Source organism: Eriocheir sinensis, chromosome 49 (assembly GCF_024679095.1).
Source record: "Eriocheir sinensis breed Jianghai 21 chromosome 49, ASM2467909v1, whole genome shotgun sequence".
Classification (NCBI taxonomy): Eukaryota; Metazoa; Arthropoda; class Malacostraca; order Decapoda; family Varunidae; genus Eriocheir; species Eriocheir sinensis.
In genome coordinates, this window is record NC_066557.1 from 7,313,843 (window position 1) to 7,340,063 (window position 26,221).

The 26,221-nt window shown below is 42.7% G+C and overlaps 1 protein-coding gene and 1 long non-coding RNA gene across 3 annotated transcripts in view; one reads left to right on the forward strand and one right to left on the reverse strand.

Annotated features, from left to right (window-relative positions):
• Window positions 1–4,779, reverse strand: part of LOC126981800 (uncharacterized) — a 5,837-nt gene extending 1,058 nt beyond the window's left edge. The window contains exons 1-3 of the long non-coding RNA XR_007734143.1: window positions 4,733–4,779; window positions 3,150–3,375; window positions 95–267 (exon numbers count right to left, since the gene is read on the reverse strand). This is a non-coding gene — a long non-coding RNA (uncharacterized LOC126981800). The remainder of the gene's footprint in view (window positions 1–94; window positions 268–3,149; window positions 3,376–4,732) is intronic.
• Window positions 1–13,945, forward strand: part of LOC126981799 (protein O-linked-mannose beta-1,2-N-acetylglucosaminyltransferase 1-like) — a 23,755-nt gene extending 9,810 nt beyond the window's left edge. Inside the window, exons 8-18 of one of the 2 annotated variants that reach the window (XR_007734142.1) lie at window positions 115–248; window positions 1,946–2,031; window positions 3,163–3,345; window positions 6,005–6,139; window positions 6,865–7,063; window positions 7,924–8,123; window positions 9,396–9,495; window positions 10,225–10,296; window positions 11,628–11,737; window positions 12,199–13,190; window positions 13,338–13,945. Coding sequence is in view for 1 of the 2 variants with exons in the window: in XM_050833354.1 (XP_050689311.1) it covers window positions 115–248; window positions 1,946–2,031; window positions 3,163–3,345; window positions 6,005–6,139; window positions 6,865–7,063; window positions 7,924–8,123; window positions 9,396–9,495; window positions 10,225–10,296; window positions 11,628–11,737; window positions 12,199–12,316 (1,337 nt within the window). In the remaining variant the exon portion in view is untranslated. Of the gene's footprint in view, window positions 1–114; window positions 249–1,945; window positions 2,032–3,162; window positions 3,346–6,004; window positions 6,140–6,864; window positions 7,064–7,923; window positions 8,124–9,395; window positions 9,496–10,224; window positions 10,297–11,627; window positions 11,738–12,198; window positions 13,228–13,337 lie in introns of those variants that run through there. The other variant, XM_050833354.1, reaches the window with a different exon arrangement.
• The last annotated feature ends 12,276 nt before the right edge of the window (window positions 13,946–26,221 follow it).

Genomic DNA, 26,221 nt, shown 5'->3' on the forward strand with positions numbered 1-26,221 from the left:
CCTCCCTTACCATCAAAATCCTCATCATCTCCCATTTCTCTCATTCTTCTCTTCTTTCTATTCTTTCCAATTTCCCCGTCTCTCATTCCTCAACCTCGCCTCCCGTGCCTTCAGGAGAGTGTGACTGGCCGGTGAACGAACGGAACGAGGCCCGCCGTGTGTTCTGCCAGCGCTTCGAAGGATACGGCGCCCTCTGTGACTGTGGCGTGAGCAGCTGGCATGATTTGTTCTTCCATGCGGGCGACGAGGTGAGTGAGGCGTTGGAACCTATTTGTGAGAAGGGAGGAAGGAGTAATGTGGGTTCCAATACTAAATCATGAACTACTATGTGTGTCACCGTTGCCAGACTATCGTACTCAGAGCCTCGTATTTATCTGTTTCGGAGCCATAGCTATTGCCAAAAAACACCAATAATCATTTTAACGATAGCTCAATTTGAAGGTAGTTATTGGGGTCGAGGAGGCAGGTTTTGGGTCAGAAATCTGAAATCAGCAAACATAAGGCTGAGTACGACAATCTGGCAACGTTGGTGTGTGAATGACGCGACGTAGATGAGTGTTGGAACCTGTGCGTGGAGGGATGAGGGATGGCGTAATGTGGGTTTGAATCAGCGTTGCCAAATTGTCGTACTCTGAACATTGCATTTATCATTTTTAGCCCCGAAGACTGCCGGAACCACACAAACAACGATAGAACATTAAAGTTAGCGTTAAAACGGTTATTTATTGATGCTTTGTGTTTTTTATGCTGTAGTTGTCGGTCAGAAACTATGACAATGTAATACGAGGAGTACGATAGTTTGGCAACGCTGGTTTCAATACTAAATCGTCAAGTATATAATGTGTGTGTGTGTGTGTGTGTGTGTGTGTGTGTGTGTGTGTGTGGCAATGAAGAGCTATACTGAAGAGCCACTGTAACTATGTGTGAGTGTTTGGCTGGGTGTGGCTTTGTGTGGGGAAACGCGTATTATAAACTTCAATATTGCATCATGAACTACTGTAATCGTGTGTGTGGGGGGGGGGCAAGTGTGGTAATGATCCAAATTCTCACACACTTCAGGACTTTACACACCAATATTGGATAAGACTTTCGTGCAAGCTTTTGTTTCGATTTTTTTCTTTTTACAACAAAGGAGACTGCTCAAGGACAACAAATAGTGCATAAAAGAAAGCCCGCTACAGTTCACCGCTCCCATAATAGACAAAAGTAAAGAGGATAGCCAAAAGAGGTCAATTTCGGGTGGAGGAGTGTTTTCCATGTTAATTATGTTACTATTTCCACGAGTCTAGTGATAGTTTGAGAAGACTCATGAACCGTGAAGGTGAAAAGCACTCCTAAGAACCCGACTTTCGTTTGTGGTCTTTGTAATTAGCAGTTGAGAGCAGAAAGCGTTTGAGAACATGAACTTGACTTGGCTGCATGAACTTAGCCACTATCTCCTTCGATTCTGGATAGTTTTACGACTTCTCTGCACCATGAACGAGAAAAGAAAACTAGTCTTATTTGTGGCCTTTGGAAGCCACTATCTCCTTCGATTCTGGATAGTTTTACGACTTCTCTGCACCATGAACGAGAAAAGAAAACTAGTCTTATTTGTGGCCTTTGGAATTAGCAGTTGTGAGAGCCGAAAGCGTTTGAGAATATGAAATGGACTTTGCTTCATGAACTTAACCGCGGTCTCCTTCGATGCTGGGTAGTTTTATGACCTTCTGCGCCATAAACGTGAAAAGCAAACGACTGATCTTTGTGGTCTTTGGAATTTGCAGTTGTGAGAGCCGAAAGTTTGAGAATATGAACTTTACTTAGCTTCATGAACTTAACCGCCGTCTCCTTTGTTGCTGGGTAGTTTTATGACCTCTCTGCACCATGAACGTGAAAAAAGACTGATCTCATTTGTGGCCGACTTAGCTTCATGAACTCAGCCGCTCTCCTCCCTTTGTTGCAGGTACACAAAGAGCTATCACGGACGCCTCTGTACAAGGACTTGGGCGTCGTGATCCTGGCCACGGACAGACCACACTACTTGTACAGGTAAGGACACGTGCGGAACGACGAAATTACTCTTCCTGCTTGCTTAACAACACACCCTTTTCAATATTTTTCGCCGTTTTCAGCACATGCCTATACACACAATTTCTTTAAAATATATCCAACTTTATGATAATTTATAGTTTTAGAGATAGTACAAGTGACATAGTACAAGTGACCATCTCTACAATATCCGAAATAGATTGGCATGAAAGGAAACTGAAGATGAAAGTACACTATACCTCCATTTAAATAAACCACCAGGGCTTATCGTTTGGGGCCCTTCGACAACACCAGCGGTCCTTAATTGTGAGCAAAATATGATAAATAGAAATAAGTATCAAAATGGCCGCCCTTACTGGGAGACTAACCTAACTCAGTGCACCTCCCCAGTAAGATCACAACAGGTCACTATTCTGCCGAGTCATAGTGACCCGGTTATTGTTATGGGGTTAAGGAGCTAAACTCAGATCACGGAAACCCAGGAACCAGAATCCGATCGGCCTAAATGTATGAGGCTATTAATCTGACTTGCCTAACCTACTCTTTCCAAGGACGCTTAAGGGCTCGTGGACGACTTAAGGATTTGAAAAGTGAGAAGAATACTATGAATAAAGCTTGATAAACCGATAGACTAATCCTGACATTCTAACCTTCCATACCCGAACCTAACCTAACCTCACCTCTCCAAGGACGCTGAAGGGTTTGTGGGAGGTTTAAGGAAGGTTTTACGAAGAATACAATTGATAAACCCGGTAGATTAAACACTGAAAGCTTAAAATCAAATTAAACTAACTTCAACATTTTGTGACCCAATCTATCCTCTTAACCTCACCTCTTCTTCCCAGGACGCTGAAGGGTTTGTTTGTGTGTCTATACGTTTGAAGACAACTCAAACCCGTTTGAAGACAACTCACAAACCCAGTAGACAAATTACTTAAACCTTAAAATAAACCTATACTTAAACATTGTGACCCAACCGAACCCAACTTAATATAATCTACTCTTACAAAGGGCACTGAAGAGCTAATGGGAGACTTTAATTGAATAGGAAGACTAAAACAAACTCTATAAACCAATCCACCGAAACTTCAGCTTTCCACAACCTAACCTAACCTCACCTTCTCTTTCCAGGACGTTGAAGAGCTTGTGGGAGGCGCCTGGGCTGAACAGGGAGAAGGTGGCTGTGTACGGCGACGGGCGGCAGCGGGAGGTGCTGGCCGTGGCGAGGCTGTTCGGGGTGTACCTGGTGGAGGCGCCGCCGCTCGGGAACACCACCAAGGAGCACATCAGACACAAGGTGCAGCGTGTGTTCAGGTGAGTGGTGGTGGTGGTGGTAATTTATTTCTGCTTAAGTCAAGACATTTAACATTTGTTCCTATGTGTATTATTTTTATTACTATTATCTGTTAGTGGGGTTATATAGTATTGCCATTAAGTATTTAAGTTATCTATTCGTAGAGTTATATTTGATCAACGTTGCCTGATTGCCGTACTCAGCCGCTTATATTTCCCGACTTCCTATCCAAAAACTCTTCTGGGCCCCAATAACGAAACTCATTTATAATTATCGTTAAAAGAGTTGGATCCTGATGTCTCTTGGCAATAGTTAGGCGTCAGAAACCGGTAAATACTATGTTCTAACCGGTAAATACTATGCTCTAAGTACGATAATCTGGAAACGGTGGACTGACAATACTGTGGAGGTCTAGTGGAATGGTGATAATACTATGGAGGTGGTGTCTTGTGGAATGGTGATGGTGGCGATGGTAATGATGGATAATAAAGATAACGTGGTAGTAATGAGAGGTGTGGATGTTAATGGTGATAGTGAAGTAATTGATAGAGTTAATAAGGTAAATAGTGAAGGAAGGATAAATGTGGAGTAATAGTAAATCTGGTGGTAAAGAAGATGGTAGTGGAAATAATAATAGTGGCGATAATAAAGAAAATAATAGTTAAAGTAAATGATAAATAGTAAAATAAATAATGGATGATAATAGCAACAGTAAATAGATGGCGTTAAAGTGGATGGTGATGGTAATAAAAATGATAATAGTAATGATAGTTCTAGCTTTACTCGGGTTCAGTTGAATAAACCAATTCTGCGGTGTCTGATCCCTTTACTGATTCAACCTGTTAACAGTCATTTACAATAAGCAAACCAGAAACTAACATTTACGAATTCCACAAAATAGGTGAACACAATAGACGACATACAATAAATATATGGCAGAAAAGCAAGTCATGTGAATTTTGCATAATTCAGCATAAAAACTCAACATGGCCGCACTGTCTGTCCACACAACCCGAATAACATCGCTGGCACATCCCCGCAATGGCCCGTTTCCCCTAGTGCTCCAAAGGGATAAATCTTGCACCACCACACCACACCACACCCCACAGACCTAAACAACTGCTATAGTCCTCCCTCGAGACAAGGGAAGCGGGACAGCAGCCACTTTCCACACTGCTGAAACTTAAAACCATAATCCTAATAACTGTTCACAAGTCTAGTCACTGGAATCAATCTGCGTAATACTTTGTCGGGGACGCGCCATAGGTTTCACTAACACCGCTCTCCAATAATGAAAGGAACAGAAACACCCGTACAAATGAATACTATTGATGATCCAAGCCCAAGGCCGACACACGCACAAAATATTGAAAATTTCTTTGCACAAATTACAAACTTAGGACATACCTTCAACACGTCTGCTCAAGACCTCCAGCTGGGCTCCACTGAGACCCAGCGATGCTTCATCTCTGCCACGTCGACTGGGACGCCACAAAATAGTTCAAGTAACCAACCCTACTGAAGCTTCAATCCGAGTATTCATGAGCCATTAATTACAGAATCCCTAAATTTGCGTACAAGTAATTTGATAGTCCAATTTAGCATCAAGTGACGGCAAAACTATAATCCACACTCTGTAACACAACACTCACTTGAAAAGAACACGCAAGGAGGTATTAGCGATAGGTATAACAATAACTATTCATTGAAAACCTAAATTTTCAACATATACATATACATGGTGAATTTTATCCTAATCACGATACAATAGTTAAGAAAATGATAAATAGTTGATAAATTAATGATAGATAGTAAAATGAATAATAGATAATAGTAATAGTAAATAGTTGGCGTTAAAATGGATGGTGGTGGTAATAAAAATAATAGCAATAATAGCCAAGAAAATTATAAATAGTTAAGTCAAAAATCAATAGAAAAATAACAATAAAATAACATAAAAAAAGGGTAATAAAAAATAAATGGTGCTTAGAGATAATAGTGATGATAATGATGATTAGAGTGAAAATAGCCAAGAAAATTATAAATAGTAAAGTAAATAATCAATAGAAAAATGACAACAAAATAACATAAAAAAAGAGTAATAAAAAATAAATGGTGCTTAGAGATAATAGTGATAATGATGATGATTAGAGTGAAAATAGTTAAGAAAATTATAAATAGTAAAGTAAATAATCAATAGAAAAATGACATAACAAAATAACATAAAAAAGGGTAATAAAAAATAAATGGTGCTTAGAGATAATAGTGATAATGATGATGATAAGAGTGAAAATAGCCAAGAAAATTATAAATAGTAAAGTAAATAATCAATAGAAAAATAACAATAAAATAACATAAAAAAAGGGTAATAAAAAATAAATGGTGCTTAGAGATAATAGTGATAATGATGATGATTAGAGTGAAAATAGTGAAGAAAATTATAAATAGTAAAGTAAATAATCAATAGAATAATAAGTAACATAATAAAATAGCATAAAAAAGCGTAATAAATAATAAATGGTGTTGAAAATAATGATAATTGTGATTTTGGAGCAGCGAGTAGCGGGCTTTTTTTTATTATTGTTTCCTTTTTCTGTGCCCTTGAGCTGTCTCCTTTGTTGTAAAAAAAAATAATAATAATAATAATGATACCTCTCCCCCCCCTTCCCCCCTATTCAGAGACGTGGCAGGTGTCAAGTTTCCCCCCGAGAGCGTACCTGCGGGGAACCTACCTGAAGACACCCTGCCCCCCTTCTCCTGCTCCCACCTGCTGCTGCTGGAGGACGACCTGCAGGTGGCCGTCGATATCTTCAAGTGAGGGGGTGTTTGTTTGTTTGTTTGTTTGTTTGTTTGTTTACTCTATTTTTCTTCCCTTTCTCCCTCCCTCTTCCCTACTTTTCTCATTCCCTCTCTCCCTCATTCCCTCCCTTTTTCATTCCCTCCCTTCCTCTTCCCTCCCTTTCTCATTCCCTCCCTCCCTCTTCCCTCCCTTTTTCATTTCCTCCCTCCCTCCCTCTTCCCTCCCTTTTTCATTTCCTCCCTCCCTCATTCCCTCCCTTCCTCTTCCCTCCCTTTCTCATTCCCTCCCTCCCTCTTCCCTCCCTTTTTCATTTCCTCCCTTCCTCTTCCCTCCCTTTTCATTTCCTCCTTCCTCTTCCCTCCTTTCTCATTCCTCCCTCCCTCCTCTTCCCTCCTTCTCTCATTCCTCCTTCCTCTTCCCTCCCTTTCTCATTTCCTCCTCCCTCTTCCTCCTCTCTCATTCCTCCTCCCTCTTCCCTACGTCTCTCATTCCCTCCCTTCCTCTTCCCTCCCTTTTTCATTCCCTCCCTTCCTCTTCCCTCCTTCTCTCATTCCCTCCCTCCCTCTTCCCTCCTTCTCTCATTCCCTTCCTCCCTCATTCCCTCTTCCCTCCCTTTCTCCTTTCCTCACTCCCTCTTTCCTCTTTCTCTCATTCTCTCCCTCCTTCTCTCCTTCCCTCATTCCCTCACTCCCTCCCTCATCCCCTCCCTCACTCACTCACCTCACCTCTCCGTCCACAGGTACATATACAGTGTGGCGCCAGTGTTAGAGAGGGACCCCAGCATCTTCGCCGTCTCCTCCTTCAATTACTACGGGCATGCGGACGTTGCCAACTCCCACACCACCGTCTACCGCACCGCCGAACTCAACCCCCTGGCCCTCTTGTTCCCAGTTCGAGCCCTCCACCAACTCGCCTCCAACTGGCCTACTTCTGATGATGTAAGTTAAATCCCATATTCTCACAACATTTTTTTTTCCAGAGTTCATTTAAAGGGATTGGAGTGGTTTGTAAGTAAGTACGGTTATGTAGAAGGTAAGTATGGTAGAGAGGTGATGTAAGTTGTGTAAGTGTTTTAAGTAAGTTATGTAGTAAATGAATAAGGATAATTAAGGGTGGGGTCATGTAAGTTAAGTGTGTAAGTAGAAGAGGTAAGTTATGTAAGTTAGGTATTTTAAGTAAGGCCCAGAAAGGGATAAGTAAGGTCATGTATACGTAAGTTAAGTGTGTAAGTAGAAGAGGTAAGTTATGTAAGTTAGGTGTTTTAAGTAAGGTTCAGAAAGGGATAAGTAAGGTCATGTATGTAAGTTATGTTTGTAAGTATATGAGGTAGGTTATGTAAGTTAGGTATTTAAGTAAAGTTCAGAGAAGGATAAGTAAGGTCATGTATACGTAAGTTAAGTGTGTAAGTAAAAGAGGTAAGTTATGTAAGTTAGGTATTTAAGTAAGGTTCAGAAAAGGATAAGATAAGTCATGTACGTCAGTTATGTTTGTAAGTATATGTGGTAAGTTATGTAGGTAGGTAAGATTATAAGGAGGGTAAATAAAATAAGGGGTCATGTTAGTTATGTTTGTAAGTATGAGACGTAAGTAATGACCTTTAAACACACTAGTAACCCTTTCCTTACGCGCGGTGCGGACCCGACTATCCCCTCAGGCGCAGTCGGGCAGCTGTATCTCAAAAACTATTCATCACAGCTAAAAACCAAAAACACCATTGGAAAGAGAAGGTCCAGATCTATAGGAGTCGGTTAAGTATGCCTCTCTTGCGATTAACCCTCCCCCTCCCCCTTCCCCCCAGACCTCCGAGTGGTACCGATCCCTGCGCGTTGCTATGCGGGGGGTGGAGGGAGGGGCGCTGCTCTACCCTGAGGTGCCACGCGCGCGTCACCTGGGCTACCGCGGCTCGCTGATACGCGGCTCCGTGCAGCACAACTACTTCAGGGACCACATCCTCTCCCTCACCACCGACTACCACCTGGCGGAGTCCGAGGTCCTCATGTGAGTGGATGAGGGGTGGAGTGGAAGGGGGAGTGGGGGGGGCATATTTTTCATTTTCTGTTCTTTCCTTTTTTTCTTTTCTTTCTTCTTTTCTTCTTTCTTTCCACGCGCAACTTTCAGCTGTCAGGGGGGGCATTTTTTCATTTTCTTTTCTTTTCTTTTCTTTTTCTTTCCTTTATTTTCTTTCTTTCCACGCGCAACTTTCAGCTTTCAGGGGGGGACATTTTTTTTCATTTTCTTTTCTTTTCTTTTTTCCTTTTCTTTATTTTCTTTCTTTCCACGCGCAACTTTCAGCTTTCAGGGGGGGACATTTTTTTTCATTTTCTTTTCTTTTCTTTTCTTTTTTTCTTTTCTTTATTTTCTTTCTTTCCACGCGCAACTTTCAGCTTTCAGGGGGGGGGGGACATTTTTTTTCATTTTCTTTTCTTTTCTTTTCTTTTTTTCCTTTTGTTTATTTTCTTTCTTTCCACGCGCAACTTTCAGCTTTCAGGTGGGTCCATTATTTTTCATTTTCTTTTCTTTTCTTTTCTTTTTTTCCTTTTCTTTATTTTCTTTCTTTCCACGCAACTTTCAGCTTTCAGGGGGGGGGGGACATTTTTTTTCATTTTCTTTTCGTTTCTTTTCTTTGGTTCCTTTTCTTTATTTTGTTTCTTTCCACGCGCAACTTTCAGCTTTACATTTTTTTCTTTTCTTTTCTTTTCTTTTTTTCTTTTCTTTATTTTCTTTCTTTCCACGCGCAACTTTCAGCTTTACTTTTTTTATGGCTCTCTCTCTCTCTCTCTCTCTCTCTCTCTCTCTCTCTCTCTCTCTCTCTCTCTCTCTCTCTCTCTCTCTCTCTCTCTCTCTCTCTCTCTCTCTCTCTCTCTCCACGTCTTTGCTCCTCAACCAATATTACCTACACGTAAGTAAGTAATGTTCAGAAAAGGTAAGTAAGGTCATGTTACGTAAGTTATGTTTGTAAGTAGTAGAAGAGGTAAGTTATTTAAGTAGGTAAGACTATAAATAGGTTAAATACATAAATGATTTTCCCCATTATCATCATTACTATCATTGTTATTATTACTATTATTATCATCTCTTTTAATTCATATATTTTGCCTTTCTTTCCTTTTAATATCACAATAACATGATTTCCCCGTTGCTATCATTGTTATCTTTGTTATTGTTGTCCCTTTTGTTATCACTATCACCATCGTCATCAAAGGAAGGGTCAGTTTTGCTTCCCTTAATTTATCATCACCTCACGTCGTCTTTGTCTGTCTGTCTCTCCAGGCTCGCGGCGGAACCCTACGAGGCGCGGCTTGAGAAGACGTTGAAAGAGGCAGACACGATCAACTTCGACTTCTGCAAACACGACCTTCTCTACGGCAAGGTGAGGAGGCGGGTCTCTCTCTCTCTCTCTCTCTCTCTCTCTCTCTCTCTCTCTCTCTCTCTCGTATTGCATGGTTCTTTCTTCACCCAATTTTCCCTTCACTCCCATTTTCTTTACTTCCTTTTTCTCTCTCTCTCTCTCTCTCTCTCTCTCTCTCTCTCTCTCTCTCTCTCTCTCTCTCTCTCTCTCTCTCTCTCGTATTGCATGGTTCTTTCTTCACCCAATTTTCCCTTCACTCCCATTTTCTTTACTTCCTTTTTTTGTCTCTCTCTCTCTCTCTCTCTCTCTCTCTCTCTCTCTCTCTCTCTCTCTCTCTCTCTCTCTCTCTCTCTCTCGTTTCCCTCCATATTTTTTCCTCATTCTCTCGCTTTAATCGTACAATACCATGATTTTCTCCTTTATCATCATTATTATCATTGTTATTATTACTATTATTATCATCATCGTCATTATACTCTCATACATCTCTTTTAATTCATGTATTTTGCCTTTCTTTCGTTTTAATCGCACAATAACATGATTTCCCCGTTGCTATCATTATTTTCATTGTTATTGATCTCTTTTTTGACCACTCTGTAATCTTTAGGAGCAGTAAGTAGCGGGCTTTTTTTCATTATTGCTTTATTTTTTGTGTGTGTGTCTTTGAACTGTCTCCATTGCTGTTAAAAAAAAAATTTGTCAAAGTCATTATTACTTTCACCATCGTCATCATCGTCATCATCATTGCAGAACCCGCTGAAGATCTTCGTCTCTTACAACGGGAGCCGAAGTGACGAGACCAACATGAACTACGTGATGAATGTAAGGGAAGGAAGAGTCTTGTGGCGTGTTGGTAACGTTAGTGGAGGAGGAAAGTCTAAGGAAAGGAAATCTAGCTAGCCTAACATTACACAGCCTAACTTTAACCTAACCTAACTTAACCTAGCCTAACAACCTAACCTATCTTAACCTAACCTTACTCAACCTACTTCTCTCAATAGGCTTAAGTTTGTCAATGGGAGAAGGAGAAAAGGAGTAGGAGAAAGAACAGGTGGGCAAAAGAGTAGGAAGAAGAGAAAGGAGAATTATTATGAAGTGTTGGTTATATTTGTTAAGGAGAGAAGGAGGAGGAAGAGAGGAAAAACATGACGTATCGGTAATGTTAGTGAAGGAGTAAAGGAATAGGAGAGGGAACAGTTTGACAAAAGAGTATGAAGAAGAGAAAGGAGAATTATTATAAAGTGTTGATAGTATTTGTTAAGGAGAGAAGGAGGACGAAGAGAGAAAAAACATGACGTATCGGTAATGTTAGTGAAGGAGAAAAGGAATAGGAGAGAGAACAGGTGGGCAAAAGAGTAGGAAGAAGAGAAAGGAGAATTATTATGAAGTGTTGATAGTATTTGTTAAGGAGAGAAGGAGGAGGAAGAGAGGAAAAACATGACGTATCGGTAATGTTAGTGAAGGAGAAAAGGAATAGGAGAGAGAACAGATTGGCAAAAAGTAGGAAGAAGAGAAAGGAGAATTATTATGAAGTGTTGATAATATTTGTTAAAGAGAGAAGGAATTTGACCTCTCTTTCGGCCACCTCTTTGGATTCTTTTAGGGAGCAGCGAGTAGCGGGCTTTTTTTTTATTATTGTTTACTTTTTTGTGCCCTTGAGCTGTCTCTTTTGTTGTAAAAAAAAAGGAAAAGAGGAAAAACACTATGACTATCGGTAATGTTAATGAAGGAGAGGAGTAGAAGAGAGAACAGCTGGGCAAAAGAAGAGAAAGTAGAGAAAGGAGAATTATCATGAAGTGTTGATAATATTTAAGGAGAGAAGGAGTAGGAGAGAAAGCATATTGGCAAAAGAAGAGGAAGTAGAGGGAGGAGAAACGCCATGAAGTGTTGGTAATATTGACTGAGGATAAAAAGGAGAGTTGAGAGAAAATAGATTGGGAAGAAAATATGAAGTTTAGAGATCGAAATTTGTTATGGTAGGTTGGTAACATTAGCTGAAGAGAAAACGAGTGCGGAGGGAGATAGAACAGAGAAAAAGGTTGAAAGTATACGTAAGAACCAAGCTACAGGAGAAAAAAAACAATTGAAAGCATAAAAGAAAACGGAGCCACAACCTAACAATTCTAACGTCAACTTGTCTATTTTTTCTCCAGTGTCTCCGAACCTTCGACGTGTACCCCGAGGCCGGGTGGCACGGGGTCTGGCAGTTTCATTACCACGGGCACTGGCTTAGCATTGTGGGCACACCGACGTCTAAATACAGGTGAGGGGCAAGGGTGTGTGTGTGTGTGTGTGTGTGTGTGTGTGTGTGCGTGTGTGTGTCATGCTTATGTATCTGTTTGTGACTTTGTTTGTTAATATTAGTTTGTTTGGAGATTATAATTGTGTTGTTGTTGTTGTTGTTGTTGTTTTATGGATTTTGTGAGTTCTTTTTTATTAATTTATAGTAAGAGTAATAGTAGTAGTAGTAGTAGTAGTAGTAGTAGTAGTAGTAGTAGTAGTAGTAGTAGTAGTAGTAATAGGAGGAGGAGGAGGAGGAGGTGTTTTTTTCTTTTCTATTCTCTTATTTTTTTTCTTTTTTGGCGCCCTTGAGTTGTTTCCATTCCTGTGAGAAAAAAATATAAGAGTAGAAATTGCACTTGTCATCACTCTTTTGTTCATTTCTTTTTCTTCTAATTCGTGTTGAAGCTTAACTTATTTTCCCTTTTTTTCATCCCCACACAGTTACCTGATACCTGCTGACCACGCCCCCGTCACCGCCCCGCCCACCACCACCACCACCACTACTGACTCCTCTTCCTCCTCCTCCTCCTCCTCCTCCTCTGCCCAACCCTCCTCTTAGCTATCCTCCACTTCTTACTTTTTCACCAGTGTTGCCGGATTGTCGTACTCAGCTTCTCATTTTTCATAATTTCAAGCTAAAAAATGTCCCACCCCAAAAACTAACGATATCTATTTATATTTATTGCTAATAGTGTTAATTATAGAGTGTTTTGTACAGTCATTATGCGTTAGAAATGGGAAAATCTAGTTTGGTGAGTGCGATATCGTGGCATCCCTATTTTCACTATCAATTACTAAACGTGGAGGTACAATCTTGGGTAACGATGCCTCCTCCTCCTCCTCCTCCTCCTCCTCCTTCGCCTCCTCCTCTGCTAAACCTTCCTCTTAGCTATCTTTCACCGTCTCCCTTTTCACCATCAACTGCTAAACGCGGAGGTAGAATCTTGGGTAGTGATGATGAAAAGTGGGAAAGAAAATAAGAAGTAAAAAAAAAGGGAAAAAATATGAATAGGTAAGATTAGATGACATGAACCTATTATATGTTTCCAAATAAGGTAGAACAGAGAAATGGATTGAGAGTAGCCTAAAACAAAGCTAGATAGATGGGAAAGAGAGAAAATAATGGTAGCTGTCAACTCTTTTTATTTCTCGAGGTAAAGAGACGGATCAAGCACTTAAATAGAATGAAATAAAACCATAAGAACCTATACGTAAGAAACAAGCTACAGGATAAAAAATAATTGAAAGGATAAAAGAAAACGGAGCCACAACCTAACAATTTTAACGTCCTGATGCTTCAAACGTCGATTAGTCTTTAATAACAATAGTGTGGCTGAATAGTCTTTTGAGGACCCGTTTTTTGAAGGCTAGATAGTTGGTGTTGTTGAGTTTTTAGTATGATTTCTTACGACTGAGTTTGTGTTACGTAAGAGGTGGTGGAAGAGCGGCTTATCTTTAACGCCTCATGCCTCAAACAAAACAATAGTGTGGGCTGAATAGTCTTTTGAGAAGGCTAGATAGTTGGTGTTGTTGAGTTTTTTAGTATGATTTCTTACGACTGAGTTTGTGTTACGTAAGAGGTGGTGGAAGAGCGGCTTATCTTTAACGCCTCATGCCTCAAACGCCGTATAAGTCTTCAATAACAATAGTGAGGCTGATTAGTCTTTTGAGGACCCGCTTTTGAAGGCGTAGTTAGTTGGTTTTGTTGAGTTCTTATATAACTTCTTACGATTGAGTTTGTATTACGTCAACTTACTTTGTGGTAACCCAACACTTCTAACTAATCTCATCCCTAAAGTGGAATTAAAAAAGCCAAACTAGCCTCATAACTTAAACAAATACTACTAATACGACGCTTACAAAATCTGACATTACTTTACTGGGAGTTCATAACGGTGTGGTGTGTTTGCTCTGTTCACGTTAACTCGGCACTTAGCCCACGCCCACATCAGCCCAGTTTTCACTAAGAGGAGCTAACCTTTCCCAGCGTCCACCAATCACATGCAGCGTGAGTTAGAGAGGGGGCGTGGCCTTGTGTGTGGACGGGCCAGTGATATGCATTTTATAGGGATTGGGGAGGAGCTTTTTTTCAGGGTAAAGTGAAGAGTTGCCTTTGACTGGGGTATGGTGAAAGGGGTAGGAGCTTTTCTGTCAAGGTTAAGTGAATAGTTACCTTTGATTGGGGTAGAACACTCCACAGTCATTGATCATTACCCACACCACCAGATCTCTCCCTCATGGTCCGATATTTCTATTCAAAGAGATTTTGTGTGTGGCTCTATAGTTTCCATCTTTTTTAAATCAACGCCAGACAACTGAGACGCCGAGGAAAAAGAAAATGAAAGTGATGTCGGGCGTTCGTGAGTATTGGTGGTTTAAGAATAATAAGAAAAGGAGATCTAATGATTGTAATGGGATAAATAAAATAATTCTCTTTTCAATATTCTCTGCCTTCAGGAAACATTGTATACGTGTTGTGGGTGTTACTGATTAAAGATTATGAAATACCTCTGTTGCATTTTTTCGAACCGTCAATGTAGTACAACTCTGATAGATATTGATAATTTACCAATATAATAACAGCCATTTTTTTGTGATGCCGTAAATTAAACATATGTTGAAGAGTAGCGTAATTTACTATTTGTTGGTGTTGTTGTTGTTTTGCTTTTTTTACAGTAGAGGAAACAGTTCAAGGGTAAAACAAAAAAAAGCAAAAAAAAAAAAAAGCCACCTATTTACTTCTCCTACAAAAGAAAATAGAAATGAGTGACCAAAAGAGATGCGAATTTATCAAGTGAAGTCGAAGTCGTAGTAGTAGTAGTAGTAGTAGTAGTAGTAGTAGTAGTAGTAGTAGTAGTAGTAGTAGTTATAGTAGTAGTAGTCGTATTAGTAGTAGTAGTAGTAGTAGTCCAGGTGTGTTTACCGGTACGCACAAAGCCAATTAAGGTGCTGCCTGAACCAACGTGGCGACGACCCAAGCAAAACACCATCAACAGGAATAATGACCCAACGCGGCGAACTGACGATGCTATCAGGCGACGAAATGGGAAAGGGCCGATGACCACAACAGCCTGGCAAACACCCGCGGACCCCCAGCACCGCCACCACCAACAACAACACCAATCACCCCACCAATTAGAAGGTTATTAAGAGCTCAAACATTGCTTTACCTGACCGAATGCAGAACGATGTTGACACTCAGGTAGAGGTGAGATAAGGAGGAGGAGGAGGAGGAGGAGGAGGAGGAAGATGAGCAGGGGTAGGAGAAGGAGGAGTAGTAATTGTTGAACTTAATCAGCCAAAACACAGAGATTGGTGATGATCCCCGGCCGGTGTTATCACGACAGGACCTCTGGAGGGAGACACACACCTCCTGCAGACTCACCGAGGGACGCACAGAGGCCCGTGAGTGCTCCCAGGGTCGGTGTGAGTACTGGACAAGCCGACAACAGATCAGGACCCGATTCTCTGCCTCTCCCGTGATCCTGAACTCGTGGAAAGTGACGGAGAGCTACTGATGGTAAGTATAGATGCGAGAAGTAGTGCTTAATGTCAGCTTTTTTTAACCGTCGTGTTAGTATTTTTTAACGGTGATGTGATTACTTTAGCTTTTTAACTTCCATTTTTTTTTTTTTAAACGGAGCTACCACGCGAGATGTAGAAGTGCTTAAACGCCAGCTTTTTTCATCGTTGTTATTTTTTTTTTTAACGGTGATGTAGGCGTTTTGGCTTTTTAACTTCCATTTTTGAGACGGGGCTAGTGCGCGATAATTAGGTTGTGCTTAGAGCCTCTTCGGTACGGCAAGTCAAAACGCGCGCCCGCGTCATATCCGGGATTTCAGCGCGCGCGGCAAACTTTAAAAACTCCACGGTCAATCACAAAACGAAACATAATCATAACAGAGTATGTATCTGAATATCGAGAATAATTCCATTGTGCCTTACACACCAATATTCAGTCTAAAATAAAATGCAATTTATATTTCACTCACTAATTTTCATCGGAGGGTGGCGATGGCGGCTCCTCTGATTGATGAAGTTGATAAGTGTTGATTGAGTAAGAGTTGACACGGTGAAGCTGGTGGTGGTGAGGTGGTGGTGGTGGTGAGGTGAGGTGACGGATGAAGGGGAGGAGGGAGGGGAGATGGAGGAGGGCTGAATGTGAAGGAGAAGGTGGGCTGAATGTGAAGGAAAAGGTGGTGGTGGGTGATGAAGGGAGATGGGGAGGGGAGGAGGGGTGAAGGAGAAGGTGGTGGTGGGGTGATGGTGACGGATGAAGGGGGAGATGGAGGAGGAGGAGAATGTGAAGGAAAGGTGAAGGTGGTGGTGAGGGTGGATGGTGGTGAAGGATGAAGGGGAGATGGAGGAGGGCTGAAATGTGAAGGAAAAGGTGGTGGTGTGGGTGAGGGTGATGGTGACGGATGAAGGGGCGCAGGAGATGGAGGGGCTGAATGTGAAGGAGGAAGGTGAGGGGTGATGGTGACGGATGAAGGGCGTGGGAGATGGCGGAGGGGCTGAATGTGAAGGAGAAGGTGGTGCTGGTGGTGAGAGTGAGAGTGAGTGGTAAGCAACGATGGGTGATTGTGGGAGTGAAGGAGGCTGAGAAACAAAATTAGCAGATAGGGGTGAAGATGAGCGGTGGTGTGTGTGGCGGGATGGTGTGTGGTGTGGATGTGGAGAGGGTGGTGGTGAAGAAGTTTTGTGGGGTGAAGAGGGTGCAGAGCGGGATGTATGGGGTGATGGATCACACATCTCTCACCAAGTGTTGCCACGTGACTGACTCGGACACAATAGAAAAAGAGATTACGCGCGAGACATCGTTTTCTATAAATAAAATTGCCTGTTGTGCTATTGTTGTGTCCTTCATTTATCATTCTTTTCGTAATTCAGAGAGAGAGAGAGAGAGAGAGAGAGAGAGAGAGAGAGAGAGAGACGTAACAGTGGTAGTTACTCATTTATTTACTTTTTTTCCATTTAGTATACAATCGCACACGCACACGCACACCCGCACGCACACACGCGCACGCACACACACGCACGCACACGCACGCACCTCACACACACACACACACACACACACACACACACACACACACACACACACACACACACACACACACACACACACGGCCCGGTGGTGTAATTGGTAGCGCGCCTGATTCACAACCAGGTGAAGATAATTTGGATTTATCTTCTTTCACGTGCAGCCCCTGTTCACCTAGCAGTGAGTAGGTACGCGACGTCAGACAAGGAGTTGTGACCTCGTTGTCGCGGTGTGTTGTGTGTGAGTGGTCTCAGCCCTCCCCCAAAATCGGTACAATGAGACCCTGGCTCGCTTCCGTAGGGGAATGGCTGGCTGTCTCGAGAGAGACCTGCAGCAGACCAAAAGGTGAATTACACACACACACACACACACACACACACACACAATACGCCTGCCTCGTATCTCTACGGTGACTGTAGAGTTGACTTAGAGAGAGAGAGAGAGAGAGAGAGAGAGAGAGAGAGAGAGAGAGAGAGAAATTAGTTGACCATAAACTGGCTTGACACGTTTTCTGCGTTTTTTCATCTACATCTATCAGGGACAGACTACGAGAAAATAAAATAAAAGCATTACTTACAGATGTGACTTTATCTCATATCAAATTATGAACAAAAGTAGTGGAGCAGAAACAGATGAGAGGTGCAGAGAGGGGCGGGGCGGAGCGGGGCAACATGATAAGGTGATCAAGCGTGCCGGCAACTCGGTGGGCGAGAGGTTTCTACACTCGCAAGTAACATATTTTCCCTCACTTTATTTGTGTTATTTCATGGTAGAAACAAAGGGTATTTGACTACCAGTGGTAGTAACTGTCCGCTAAGATCCAATATGAGTGCATGAAATTACTTCATACTCTGACATAAGAATAATATTGGGAGGTACATAAAACACCGTAGCATATCCGAGCAACATTTTGAAAGTCTCGTGCCATATCCGGGAAGAAATGAAACACACACTGACTCAAGCGACCATGACGCAGTATGCGCGTCACTCGGATATGCTACGAGAGACCAAATGACGCGTATACTGCGTCACCGTGCTGAAGAGGCTAAAACGCCAGCTTTTTGAACAGTCGTGTTAGTATTTGTGAAGTCATATTGCTACTTTGACTTCTTTCCTTCCATTTCGTAAGAGTTTTAAGCATTTTCCGGGGGAGTTTTATGACCCTGAGCAGTATGATGTTAAATATGTATAGGTTCACTTCATCTTCCTATGGTGGGCGTTATTTTCCTTGTGACGTAGAAAACAGTAACAGCCACATATTAATATTTCTTTGACCCAAATTGTCACTTATGTCGATATTAAGGAAGAGTGAAGAGTTAGTTAGACAAGGTTGCATGAGGTACTTATCCTTGCCAGAATGGACTATATTTCATGTTTATTGAAAATCTGTTTGGTATTGAGTTCGATTTGTTGCGTATTATAATAGTAGTTATTTGATCCTTCTTCTGTACCATGAATCTCAAAAAGAGTCATTAGAACCCGATTGATTTTCTCTTGGACCTTTTGAAATAGTTGATGTGAGAGGTGGAGGCGTTTCAGAATAAAGACTTAGTAACAATTTGGGTCAGTGTTAAAAAATGCTTATGATAAAAATTGCCAAAGCCTCAAACCTATTTTTCGCATCTCTTTTAAGACAGCTTATTTATCTTGCTCCTCACCATTGGAACACACTCTTCCAATTGAAATTAATAACGCACTCGATAATAATATAATTAGCAGAAACGCCAACGGATTTTTTTGTCCTGTTATAATTTGGCCCTTCAGTTGCCTTCTTTCCTGTAAAAAAAAAAAAATAGATAATAGATAAAGCATGTTTGTTTTGAAGCTGTGCAGACTAACAGGTAAAATGGACGAGTTAGTTCAAGTCCAATACCCAACAAATGTAATTCAGTACCAAACAGATTTTCAATAAACATGAAATATGGTCCATTCTGGCAAAGACAAGCCTATCTAATGCACCCTTGTCTAATTAACTCCTGATTCTTCCTTAATATCAAAACTTCTCGTCTTCAGAACAAATATTAAATGGCAGCCTTGTTTAATTAAAAGTGTTCACTCTTCCTTTATCTAAAAATTTCTCGTCTTTAGTATAAATACCTAACGGCAACCTATTTTAGGCTATTTAAGTAAAAGTGTTCACTCTTTCTTTACCTTCTTCCTTTCCTCGTCTTCACTTCAAATACCAAATGTCAGCCTGTACCTTCCTTCACCTCAAAACTTCCTCGTCTTCAGTTCAAATACTCAATGACAATCTAAAATGTCTTCACTTTTTTTTAACCTCATAACTTCTTCGTCTTCAGTACAAATACCAAATGGCAATCTTGTTTAGTTAAGAGTCGTCCTCTTCCTTAGCCTCATTACTTCCTCGTCTTCATCGCAGGTCAACTCACAATGGCTGGCCACCTCGTTCCGTACCTACTGCTGCTGGTGCTGGCGGGTGTGATGGCGACAGTTAATGGCTACTGTTACCACAGCTACCAACTGAGGTTCCAATGCTCATCGGCCGAGACCAGGGTTGGGGCTGACGAAGTTGTTGCCGTCGCTCAAAACACCACCAACACCAGAGGCAGAACGAAAAGCCTGGAATTGGAGATCTACATGAAACCTGAACGCGGCTTTAGAGGCGTTACTGTGCTGGTGGAGGGTGATGGCAGCGAGGAAAGATCCTGGTTCCGTTCTTCCACTGACTTCTTCCCTGTGCAAGGACTCTGGTACCCGGTGCGTGTATTGGTGCAGTGCCGGGGGCGATGCAGCCAAGGGCACTTCGAGCTCAACACTTCGGCCTGCAGGAGGACTTGCTACGGCCGGAACCTCAAGTGGAAGCCGCTAAGGCTGTATCTAGTGGCTCATGGGCCTTCTGAGTGGAGGTTCTCGCGTCCCCCACAGGCTTGTCTCTTCTCTTCGTCAGTCTTACCTTTGTCAGATACATATAGTAAACACATGGAATACATGTCAGATATAGAAGATGGAAAATACATAGGTAGATACAGCAGAGAGCGTTGCCAGACCCCGCCTCCCCCCTTTCATCACAAGTACCCGCACCAAGGCCTCCCCCAGCCCCTGCCGTACCCATGGACGCAAGGAATCAGTAATATGATGGGACACTCACCACCACGACCATTGCCATACCAAATCCCACCCCTGATGCAACCATATCCCTACCCCCTCGCATACCCAATGGCGCAACCACTGACATACCCACTGACAAGACCCATGATGCACCCAAACCCAGTGATGTTCCCGCCCATGTACCCAATGATAACCCAGTACCTCCCCCGCATGATTCACCCCTTCACCCGGCCCATTATTTATATTGGTAGACCTTCGGACAGGAATAGTAGCTTTCTTGGAAGACCGATTAATATACCCACTTACAAACCCACCCGCACACCCACTGATCTAACCACAGACACCCTTCCTGATACATCCACTGAAAGAACCACTATAGCACCCTCTTTTGCACCCACTGACACACCCATCACCACATCCACTAACCCACACACTGACATATTCACCCGCACACCCATTGATCAAACCACACACGCCCTTCCTGATACATCCATTGAAAGGCCCCCTACAACACCCACTGACACACCCATTAACAGACCCACTGAAAAAAACATTACCACAACAACAAACATACCCTTTGAAACAACCACAGACAAACCATCAGAAATACCCAATGATACACCCACCTACTTCCCACTTAACCCTCTCACAGACACAACCGTTCGCATACCAATTGAACAAACCACTGACAGACTCCCCCAAACAGACACTGATATATTATACACTGTCACTCCTTCTATAGAACCCACTGACACACCCACTGAGAAACCCACTAACATACCCACTGACTCACTCAAACCCATAATACCCACTGACACACCCACTGACACTTCCCTTGAAACACCCACTGACACTTCCCTTGAAACACCCACTAACACTTCCCTTGAAACACCCACTGACACTTCCCTTGAAACACCCACTGACACTTCCCTTGAAACACACACTGACGCTTCCCCTGAAACACCCACTGAGACATCCATTGAAACACCCACTGACACTTCCCTTGAAACACCCACTGACACTTCCCTTGAAACACCCACTGACACTTCCCTTGAAACACCCACTGACGCTTCCCTTGAAACACCCACTGAGACATCCATTGAAACACCCACTGACACTTCCCTTGAAACACCCACTGACACTTCCCTTGAAACACCCACTGACACTTCCCTTGAAACACCCACTGACACTTCCCTTGAAACACCCACTGACACTTCCCTTGAAACACCCACTGACACTTCCCTTGAAACACCTACTGACACTTCCCTTGAAACACCCACTGGCACTTCCCTTGAAACACCCACTGACACTTCCCTTGAAACACCCACTGACACTTCCCTTGAAACACCTACTGACACTTCCCTTGAAACACCTACTGACACTTCCCTTGAAACACCCACTGACATTTCCTTTGAAACACCCACTGACACTTCCCTTGAAACACCCACTGACACTTCCCTTGAAACACCCACTGCCACTTCCCTTGAAACACGCACTGAGACCTCCCTTGAAACACCCACTGACATTTCCCTTGAAACACCCACTGACACTTCCCTTGAAACACCCACTGACTCTTCCCTTGAAACACCCACTGACACTTCCCTTGAAACACCCACTGACTCTTCCCTTGAAACACGCACTGGCACTTCCCTTGAAACACCCACTGACACTTCCCTTGAAACACCCACTGACTCTTCCCTTGAAACACGCACTGGCACTTCCCATGAAACACCCACTGACACTGACCTTGGAACACCCACTGACACTTCCCATGAAACACCCACTAACACTTCCCTTGAAACACACACTGACACTTCCCATGAAACACACACTGACACTTTCCTTGAAACACCCACTGACACTTCCCTTGAAACACCCACTGACACTTCCCTTGAAACACCCACTGACACTTCCCTCGAAACACCCACTAACACTTCCGTTGAAACACCCACTGACACTTCCCATGAAACACCCACTGACACTTCCCTTGAAACACCCACTGACACTTCCCTTGAAACACCCACTGACACTTCCCTTGAAACACCCACTGACACTTCCCATGAAACACCCACTGACACTTCCCATGAAACACCCACTAACACTTCCCTTGAAACACCCACTGACACTTCCCATGAAACACCCAATGACACTTCCCATGAAACACCCACTGACACTTCCCTTGAAACACACACTGACACTTCCCATGAAACACCCACTGACACTTCCCTTGAAACACTCACTGACACTTCCCTTGAAACACCCACTGACACTTCCCATGAAACACCCACTGACACTTCCCATGAAACACACACTGACACTTCCCATGAAACACACACTGACACTTCCCTTGAAACACACACTGACACTTCCCATGAAACACACACTGACACTTCCCATGAAACACCCACTGACACTTCCCTTGAAACACACACTGACACTTCCCATGAAACACACACTAACACTTCCCATGAAACACACACTGACACTTCCCTTGAAACACCCACTGACACTTCAATTGAAACACCCACTGACACTTCCCTTGAAACACACACTGACACTTCCCTTGAAACACCCACTGACACTTCCCTTGAAACACCCACTGACACTTCCCTTGAAACACCCACTGACACTTCAATTGAAACACCCACTGACACATCAATTGAAACACCCACTGACACTTCCCTTGAAACACCCACTGACACTTCCCTTGAAACACCCACTGACACTTCCCTTGAAACACTCACTGACACTTCCCTTGAAACACCCACTGACACTTCCCTTGAAACACCCACTGACACTTCCCTTGAAACACCCACTGACACTTCCCTTGAAACACCCACTGACACTTCCCTTGAAACACTCACTGACACTTCCCTTGAAACACCCACTGACACTTCCCTTGAAACACCCACTGACACTTCCCTTGAAACACACACTGACACTTCCCTTGAAACACACACTGACACTTCCCTTGAAACACACACTGACACTTCCCTTGAAACACCCACTGACACTTCCCTTGAAACACCCACTGACACTTCCCTTGAAACACACACTGACACTTCCCTTGAAACACCTACTGACACTTCCCTTGAAACACCCACTGACACTTCCCTTGAAACACCCACTGACACTTCCCTTGAAACACCCACTGACACTTCCCTTGAAACACCCACTGACACTTCCCTTGAAACACCCACTGACACTTCCCTTGAAACACCCACTGACACTTCCCATGAAACACCCACTGACACTTCCCTTGAAACACCCACTGACACTTCCCTTGAAACACCCACTGACACTTCTCTTGAAACACCCACTGACACCCCCACTGGTACGGCTCCTAGCACGCCCTCTGCCCCACCCACTTACATACCCACTGACACGGTTCCTAGCACGCCCAATGCCCCACCCACTGATATACCCTCGCACGCTACTGACACGCCACTGAATTGGTCATTTGGCACATCCACTAACACACCCACTGACCAACCCACTGACGCACCCACTGACATAAAGATAGCCATTAACCCTCTCGTTAGTATACCCCCTAATACACCCACCTACACAACCATTATTTTACCCACTGATACACCCACTGAAGCGCCCACAGCCTCACCTAATGACACACCCATATGTTCACGCACTAACAACACCGCTAAGACACCCACTGAAACACCCAATGAAACAAACACAGACACAGCCACTGACGCACCCACCGACTCACTGATCGTCCCAGCACCTAAAACCCACCCCGTCACACCCGCCAACACACCCACTGACATAACCAGCGTCACGCCCACGGACACACCCACTTGCACAACCACTGACACGCAAACTGGTACATCCCCTGAAGTCACCACGGGCACACCCACTGATTCACCCACTGATCTTCCCACGGACACATCCACTGAAACATCAAATGAAACATCCACTGAAAATACCACTGTTGATTTAGTCGTTGATGTAGCCATTGATACATCCATTGAAACAGTCAACGGTGTACCTATTGAAACACCCACTGAAACATTTATTGAAGTATCAGGGGACGTATCAGCTGAAAGGTCCGATGAAACTTCTGACAAATCCCCCAACACTCAGACTGACACACTCATGGATGGAAAGAAAGACCAAACCACTGATACATCCTCCACTGATACATCTGAACATACAGGGATGGAGGTAGATTTGGAAGGCGGTGTAAAAGAATACATAACCCTTGAAACACACACTGACACACATGCTAGTACACCCACAGACACGCACACTACCTCATCTCCTGACATGCACACCATCGCACCCAGTGACACCCCCTCACCACCTGAAGTACTCGATAACCCTTCTAACATTATAAAAGACGTGTTTACAATACTTTCTGACAGCCTTACTAATACGTTTGCTGGTGTACCACCCGGCATAGCTAAAAAGGCTTTAAAAGATAAAAAGAAGCCAAAGAAAGATAAGGAATAAAGCTTTGGTCCCTACTAGAAGAGACATAGTAAGTGAATATCTCAGTAAACGGATAATTAGATGTCAGTGAGGATAATTAGATGTAAAGAATAAATAAACACATCTGTCTATAGTTTTATTCCATGATCTAGGATACAGTATGAAAAAGATTTTTTTTTTTGAAGCAGGTCAAGTATAGGAACCTTGCTCCCTTATGCTTTCTTTCATTCTTTTTTTTAACGCTTAACTTATTTATTGTTTTCCTTGCAACTCCGCAGTTCGAATTTTATTAATAAATGGCATAAAAATGTGACTAGTTTTGGAAAACCCTGTGCATAAGACTTTGTGTAACCATATATAACAAATTAACAATAACAAATTAACAATAGACACAGCCAGAGACATTAGCCAGTATTCTCAGACCCTTCCACCTCTCATTACGACTCTTTCCAAAGGCCGAAAATGGGACTGATCAAGTTTTCATGAGTGTATTGTTTTGTTTTTCCACGTTCATAGTTCAGAACCTTCAGTAACCAATCACTAGGTTCATAAAAAATTATCCAAGAAAATGCCCACAACTCCTACGAAACGAAATGTGTGTGCTTGGGGACCGAAAAGTTTAAGAATACGGCCCATAACCCTTGGCCAAGAGGTATCCACTGTCATACTCAAGAAAAAAATCATCGTAACTTCCATTGATACTTTAATAAACACATCCACTGATACACTCCCTTATACACTCACTGATATATCCATTTACACACTAACAGACACGCTAATAGACTATCTGAAAGAAATACAAATTGCAGTCCAAGAAGTGAGAAAAATAGTGGAAGGTCTGGATGCGAGAAAAGCATTGCGACCGGATGGTGTTTCAGGTTGGGTCCTAAGAGAGTGCAGTAGTCTACTAATTTTTTTTTATGTTTATAGCTGATAAGATTCAATGTGTCATAGTCCGCTCGCTAGCAATGGATGTAAACTGAAAAAGAGCAGACATCGTACCAATTTATAAAGGAGGATGCCTGGAAGATACCAGTTTCTCCAACGAGTGTGATAGCTATGGTTTGCGAAAAAGAAAAAAAAAGAAAAAGGAGAACAACAGATTGACGGACAAGCAGTTTGTCTTTCGAGGGGGAAGCTCTTGTACAACAAATCTGATGGGTTTTTACTCGCGAGTGATAGACATAGAACAAACAGGAAGGGGATGGTTGAGCAGATGGAATTTACTTGGATCTACTCTACAGAAATTATTCGATAATGTGCCACGCGGGTTTTGAGGTGGATGAAGGATTTCTTGGAGAGCAGGGAAATGACGGGAAGTGAGGTCCTCGTGGGGGAAAGTGATCAGTGGATATCCACAAAGGTCGGTGCTGGCTCTGGTCATGTGTGCAATTTACATTATTAACAAGACGGAGGGAGTAAACTGTTATGTAAAACCTTACGTGTTTTAATCATATGAACAAATATTTTTCGAACAAGTAATTTGCAACGGAAAAGCAATACGGCAGTGTGCCGTATCACCACAAAGAGCTTCATAAAGGTGTCTCGCCGTGATACGGGAGCACTTGTAAATAATACCAGACGATTCATGATTTCAAGGCCAAGTTAGATAACAGTAGGTGTAGAGACGGGGCAGTATGAGCACAACTTCTTTCCCATGTATCACAACTAGATAAATACTCACTGAAACCCCAATGACTTCATAGCACCAAGAAAACTCGCAGTCGCCGGTTTTTAATCCTCGCGCCACGCCCACCGCTGCCCCTCCAACAGACCGTCCTGCTCACCGTACAGTACTATCTCTTTTATTTTCTCACTAGCTCCACATTTTCCTCAATTATAAAGCACATGATGTTCTCGTTTTATTAATCCAGTGTTATTCTCCGTATAGTAATCGCATAA